This window comes from Orbicella faveolata, unplaced genomic scaffold (assembly GCF_042242905.1).
Source record: "Orbicella faveolata isolate gen_17 unplaced genomic scaffold, um_ofav_v1 contig_2, whole genome shotgun sequence".
NCBI lineage: Eukaryota > Metazoa > Cnidaria > Anthozoa > Scleractinia > Merulinidae > Orbicella > Orbicella faveolata.
This window is the reverse complement of record NW_028301547.1, coordinates 28499668-28506721: the sequence shown is the minus strand read 5'-3', so window position 1 is coordinate 28506721 and position 7054 is coordinate 28499668. Positions and strand designations below refer to the sequence as shown.

Sequence of the window (7054 nt, the reverse complement as noted above, 5' to 3'; positions counted from 1 at the left end):
CGTGCCAAGTTTGGCTTTCGTAGCTCGATTTGTGGGTACTGTATTTCCTCGATAAATACATCTTTTAGGTAATTTTTTTCTCGATATTTTAGCGATTAAAATCGTCAAAACACAGTGGAAGGATTTTAATGGGTAGTTTATACGTCAATCAAGACTTCTCCGCCGTTGCAAGCTTAACGTGCCGTAGCTTTCCCGCACCCTTTCCGAGCTGGGGTAAATTTTGTCCTCGACCCGATGTCTCACCGTTTAGAAAGTGACTTAAAAGTCAAGCTTTGCAAAAACGTCGCGTATACATAGACCTCTGTAATCTGCAGAGGTTCGAACGAAGCGTTCGTTATAGAGAGCCACTGTGCAAGGTCAGTGCAGGTGCGAAATCGAAAATCGTTCAGCGGATTCTCACTACTCATAAAAACCCCTTAGAGTCTGCGGAAGAGAGGGTACATAAACAATTTGACAACTGTTATCACTCTAGTTTACAAGCTCGTAATTTGGTTTACACCAATTCTTTTTCGGTAACGGTTTCTTGCTCGCTTCAAACTCTTTCTAACTTCGAGGCAACGATTACTCGGTGAAACGTATTATGGCTCCTGTCGATATATATTATTTACATTTCCAACATCATGCTAAGAATGGTGGCAGTGTCCCTTAAACAGCTATATATGAGCAAAAAAGGAGAGTAATCAATTTTTCAGCACGTCCCATAAAATCGTAATTTTGCTGGTTTTTTTCCTGACCGTCGCTCTTAACGGAACTACCACTCTAAGCCTACGCTAACTTAAGTTTTAGATAGCTATTACGTTAACGTTTTTATTTTCAGATAAACTTGCAGGAGTTTGTCAAATTTTCTTTGAGGGATCTGGGCTACGTTTTTAATACTTCTGTACTTACGGATGATACTCAATTAAAATCTCACAACAAGTTTCATTTTCCCTGTGCCTTTTTATTAACCACATATCCCTTACAAGTATAACAACATTTAACGGATAATGGTTTCTTTCCAGGCAATCTCGTCGCAGTTTAATGCTGTGGAAAGAGAAAAAAAAACTTTCTGGAAAAAAAAAATTGAAGGCATATATTGTACCTTACTACATAACAACCACTCAGTGAAATGCAATAACCATAACAAATTCACCATTAGCCAATCAGAAACCGTCTACTGTGCTGATATCCTGCGATATCGAGTCGCTGACCTTTTATGATCTGAGGGAACTTTCTACCTATTAGCTCACTTTTAGTACGCTTTGACGACATACCATGCTACTTTGGCCCGGCTCGCTATGGGTAATTAATTTGGTTCGTCCAAACTCCAACCAAACTAGTAGGATTCGAAAACTGAAGAGTGCCGAAAAAGACCGAAAACAAGTCGATAGAGCAGTCATATAAGTAGCGAATAATTCTTATAAAAGTATCAATAAGGAGGACCAAGAGGAGTTGGTGCCACACGTTATGCTAAAATCTTATTGGCCCGAGACAGAGAGCCGGCCTTTAGTTACATGAATCAGTTTTCATCAGGCCGGCGTGGTTTACTTGTCTCGACATTTTTGTGGACTGAAAAAAAAAAATAATAAAATAAAATAAATTCAAAAATGCTATCTTATAAATGATCCTTACCTTTCTTTCTAGTTGAGACATTTTTCATTGCATGCCCTCTTAGTTTCAAAGTTGTTGGCATTGCCGCCGCATCCACCATAGATGAATTTTTTGCATTTTCCAGTCACTTTGTCAAAATAGTAGCGTGGAAAGTTCGCCCGGCATTCACCGATTATCTTTGGAAGCAGGCACGTCTGCGGGTTCTGACAAGTCTCCTGGCATGCGGCAAGAGTTTCGAAGTTGTTTGCATTGCCACCGCACCCACCATAGACGAATTTTTTGCATTCTCCAGCCTTTTTGTCAAAATAGTAGCTTAAGATGTGTGCCCTACATTGACCGGTTACCTTTGGAAGCTGGCAGTTCTCTGGACAAGTCGTCTGGCATGCGGCAAGAGTTTCGAAGTTGTTGGCATTGCCATCGCATCCACCATAGATGAATTTTTTGCATTTTCCGGCCACTTTGTCAAAATAATAGCTTGGAAAATATCCTCTACACAGACCTGTCTCGCTTGGTAGGTTACAGATATTTTCTCCTTGCGCCACCATAATACCTAAGTAGCATATAAGGAAGTAAAATATTAGGTTCTAAGAAAAGAAATAAACTGCATCAAGGAATATATCAAGGACATGAGGATAGAAAATTGTGGTGGAGACATGAAATGAAAGAAATGAATGAAATGATCTTCACTGCGTTATCAAGTAAAGAAAGTCTCGTTTTGCTTGACTCAATTTAGCGGTCTCGCGCCAACACAAGATGTTTGCCGAAGAATATGTCAAACACATTTTGTATTGTGTTGAACATTTCCCCTTTTAGTTTAGAAAAGGCTTAAAACGGACCGCAAAAGTTTAATGTTGCCTCTCGCCTTTGGGTCTTAAAAGCTGACATCCAGGTATTTAAAAGTGCCTTTCAATATATATCGCACCGGTGTATTAGTGACGAGGTGGTGGGGAAGACCTTTCTCGGGTCACGGTGAAGTTAACGATTTAGGAAACTTCAAGGTAGAAACCCTCCACCAATTCCTGGTGTTTAGTCACCTGGTTTTGATTATTTCCTAACCTCTGATAGAGTTCAAAAAATGACAGACCAACTCAAAACGGACACTTTACTTACCGCTAATGATAATGATGATGAAAACATCAACAAGACTTGCTCTCTTGGCCATTATTGCTACAATTTTGTTATCGAGTCCAACCTAACCAAAGTAAATTCGACTTATATAGCAATATACTTGTATAAATTAATCTAAAATCTTAATTCGCTTAGAGTAATAATTATAATATACAATAAAATTATATTTAATGCTCACCATTTAATTGATTTATTTTTAAAATATGGCGGTTTTCTAGAAAAAGATAATATATTCAATATAATTTCTTGCATGCCATGGATGGCCAGCAAAATGTGCCAATTTTCGCATGCTCAGCCGTAAGAAAAGCATGCGAACAATTGTCCAGACCATAAACAATAGAAGACAAAAATGGCCATAAAATGTCAAGATGTTGGTCATTTCACCAAGTGTACTGAAATTCACTAGATTTCTCCTTACATTATTGTATCCCTGCATACCTTCCATTCCCCCTTAACAAGAAAAATACTTTTGAACTGTTATTTTTCAATCTATAATCAGCCTTCTGGAGATGATGTTTTTTTAGTGGACCATAGTTGATAGGTGGTCCCTTTACCGACTATGAGTGGACTATCCAATAAGTTTTCGATCAAAAGTTTGTGCACGGAAAATATTTCTAAGTGAACCAGTTTTTTGTGTGGTTTGATTGGTTTTAGTGTTAAGAGCACTATTGGCATGGTTTTGGGGGCTGCCCCTCGCTAAGGCACTATGGAACTAAGGCACTATTAAACTACGCACGAAGGCCCTAAGGTGTAAACTTTAATGTTTGTTTAATTAATTCATTTCAATTAATTAATTAGTCTAGAGGCAAGGAAGTGGTGGGGGCGGGGTGGGAAAGGTACTTGTCTACTCTACGTAAAACATGTTCGACCTACGCCGGTTGAGTATGAACATCGCAAAGCTATATATTTGTTTCAGAAAACCCCTTGCTCTCCTTGTGGCACTATTCTCTATAGAACAAAACCAATTTGCTCTATAGGCATGCGCAGATTAGTTGCGTTCGTGTCTTTTATATATTAAGCGGAGGATACATTGCATACGCGATGACACACAAATGTTGAGTGGTCTCCTTATGGTAGAACCCAACATGTAAGACGCATGCTTCTAGCATCGTTAGCGTTATATACTATGTTTCCCGCGGTTTTAGTTTTATATGTCATGTGACCGTTGACGGCAGTTATTTTTCAATTAGCGACACTTCTCCTTTTTTAGAGCAAAACTGAAACGTTACTGTGGGTGGATGTGTATCTTTTAGAATTACCCAAAGGTCGGTTCAAAATTTTCAAACTACAATAGTGCGTTTGTCAGGGTTCAAATAAAGGAAAGGAAACGTATCCCTTCTCCTTAGCAGCTTTTTTATTTCTTGCCTTAATTGCGTCCGTAAGAGAGACCAGAACGTTCCCGAGTTAGGGGCTTTAATACACTTCGAATTGTTAATTTGTGACAAAAGAAACCAGGAAACTGCTTAAATATTGCTGCAGGCGCCGTATCATCTAATCAAAGTGCAAATTCATTTAATTACTCTTTGAGGAGACTCGTTCACCGATGCAGAATATAATACAAAAAATATAATAAAAAATGATTTTATATTTTACCTTCGAATCTTCGGGTACCCTAAAGTCGTTTACTTTGTTTATCACTGTCAAAGATATCACGAAACTGAATCTAGGACAAAAAAATAAATTCGAATAAAAATTTAAAAAATTAGCCGTCGTGGTTGACATTCTCCAGACGACGCAGAATTTGGTCATTTCTCGTTGTTGTTTTGCAGAGGACGGCAAAGAAATTTACCAAGAATTATAACGCACGTGCGCAGCCATTGTTCTCCTCATTAAACCTTTTCTTTAGCCACGGTGCCGTTGCCGTCTTCTTAAGCTCCCTAATTTTATTAGCTGGAGTTTGGCCGCCGTCGTCGCCCTTCGCCGCGGGCCGCCGGAGCTCCGTTACTAGTTATGACCACCAGAGGACTGACTTCTATATCTAAAAATAATTTGAATGGGATTACCTTGAGAACAAGACCTCTATGAGCGATTTAGTTTCTTACCCTTCATCCTGAGTCTTGTTCCAGACTACATGCTTTTGTAAGTTGCACGGTTTAAACCATTATTGTCGGTCCGAGAGAGCAATAAAAAAATGCTACAACGAGCTGCGAGCTCGAGACGCGCGCATTCGTATATAATTGTATAATTTCTCTTCTATTCATTTTATTTTCAAGTTCCTGCCAATTTAAACTTGCCCGAAAGGTATTGCATGTTTTATTGTCGTTACTTGACCAATTTTGCGCCTTGATATGATTGGCACATTTAACATTTTGCCTTTTCCTTCAGTCGAAACTCAGGAAATGTCAAAAATTGAGTGTATGTCGACATACTGTTAGCTTAGCCAACAGGAAGGTCTACTGTTGAATTTCTTCAGACCTCCCTCAAGACATTATAATTTCAATTTGTATAATAAAATTCAGACGGTGCGTTATTTTGACCACAAACAAGAACAAATGCAATTTCTTAGTGGCGTTACCTGCAGATATTCTTGATTTACAGGACTCCGTTCTTTTATCAGCCAGCCGACCAACAATAGTGCTTATGAATGGTGTCATCAGAGAAACAAATTTCACGACCAAGCCTTTCTTTTAAAATGCAAATCGAAATTTTTGCGTGGAAAAATTCCCCAGGCAGCAAAGATGAAAAGAATACCCTCGTGAAAAGAACACGAAGGTGCCGGAGGTTAGAGAAAATTTATCGCAATTGAGGCTTGGTGTGAATTTTGAGTGCGTGTTGGTAAGTTACAAATGTTATCAAAAAGCCGAAGTGTTGGCTTAAACTTTATCACATACTGATGTCTGAAAACTCATCAAAAAATTTAAAGATCAAAATAAGACCTGGCGAAAACCTTTTTACGTCATGTTTCTCTTTAAAACAATATACTTTCCATACCCTCTATACCCTCTCGTGAGAAGAAAAAATATTGATACCTCTGTAATCCCTATGTTGACATGATGTGTCTTCAGTAAAGTGTCCAAAGAACTTCTGACGTGGCCGAAATGTTGTACAATATATATCTTTCTTAGCTGGGTCAATCAATAAATTTGACGCTGTGATTGGATTGGTCACAGTTTCGGCATCTGCTTTATTACAATGCCTCGCAAATGACAGTTAATCCTTTTTTGTGGCCTTTTTATCAGAAGTGAGCTGCCTTGAATTTTTTATTAAAAACGAGCAACATTTTTTCCTGCTCGTTTCGCTCCTTTAGGAACCATTAAGGTGTATAAAATCGATCCTCAAACGTTCTCGAGGCCAGCCAGTGCTGTTTCATAATTTATCTCTAAGAGAGGGAAATAATATCGAGTGATTATTTTGGATGATTGGTTTAATAACTTACCACTTCGATTCGGACCTCCTTGGCAGCTAAAGAATGACTTGAAGCAGTGAACCTGCATTCCCAATCTAGTATGTCATGGAGACTAGCTAGAAATAGAGGTTATTGGGAATCTTAATGCCCGCCTTGCTTTTTGTTGTATTGCGGAACTTAACCAATTGCAAATTACTCGCAGTGACCTCTACGTTAGCGCTGAAGTGCTCTAACAACTAAGCTATGAAGAACCATTGTCAAGATATCAAGATAGTGAAAGCGGGACAATTAACATTGTGTGGTGTTCTGATGGGAGAGAGTTCCACGGTAAGGCCTAAGATAAGAAAACTTTGCTGAAAAAGTTGCAAAGTTTAAACTAATGTTAACGTAATTATCGTTTTTAAGGAGAGTCAAATGGTGGACGATTGGCCGGTTTTTATTTTCCTACGACCGCACAAAATCGAGAATCAATGAGTTCGCGGTGGTATGTTATCAAATGCTTTTAGTGTAGATTCAAAACCTGTATGTAGCTAAGGTATGTTTTAACCCATTTACTCGTGGAGCTTTTTGCAAAAAACGCATTTTTTGGACATTTTGGAAATTTTCAGGCTGGATATGGGCCAAATTAGGTCCAATCTACTCCAAAAGACTTTTATAACATGACAGCATGCCTTTCTTTCCCTTAGCATCGCGTTTTACGACATTTTTGCTCGGGTATGCGCAGAAATCAAAATTTCGACGTTTTTGGACGAGAAAGTGACCTACGTCTTTAGGCTTTTCGATTTTATTATTATTTTTTTTTTTTGGCTCTCCTTTTTCTCCTTTTCTTTTCTCTTTGCTGCACTGACTGACCTTCTACTGGGCTTGCTTCCAGTTTAAAACACCTGTGAAAACATCATCGAGACGGGCAATTTTTGCCATGGAGTAACCACGTGTAGTGGCAGGAAATTTGCTCTGAGTTTTTCACTCAACTTTTTGAGCATTTTTGTG

At 38.6% G+C, this 7054-nt stretch overlaps 1 protein-coding gene across 1 annotated transcript; it reads right to left on the bottom strand.

Moving 5' to 3' along the window:
• Positions 1–919: 919 nt before the first annotated feature.
• On the bottom strand, positions 920–5738 carry LOC149112706 (carboxypeptidase inhibitor SmCI-like). Its single transcript, XM_089290644.1, has 4 exons — positions 5688–5738; positions 2701–2782; positions 1612–2140; positions 920–1023 (listed from the first exon to the last, which is right to left on the bottom strand). The coding sequence occupies exons 2-3, from the start codon at positions 2750–2752 to the stop codon at positions 1620–1622; spliced, it is 573 nt and encodes a 190-aa protein (XP_089146770.1). The 5' UTR covers positions 2753–2782; positions 5688–5738; the 3' UTR covers positions 920–1023; positions 1612–1619.
• Between the last annotated feature and the right edge of the window lie 1316 nt (positions 5739–7054).

What these genes read in the sequence shown, in the direction of transcription:
- LOC149112706 (XM_089290644.1), bottom strand. Translation starts at nt 2,752, where the DNA reads ATGGCCAAGAGAGCAAGTCTTGTTGATGTTTTCATCATCATTATCATT. An exon ending in CATCATCATTATCATTAGCG is followed by an intron (nt 2,141 to 2,700) that starts GTAAGTAAAGTG and finishes TATGCTACTTAG; the next exon opens with GTATTATGGTGGCGCAAGGA.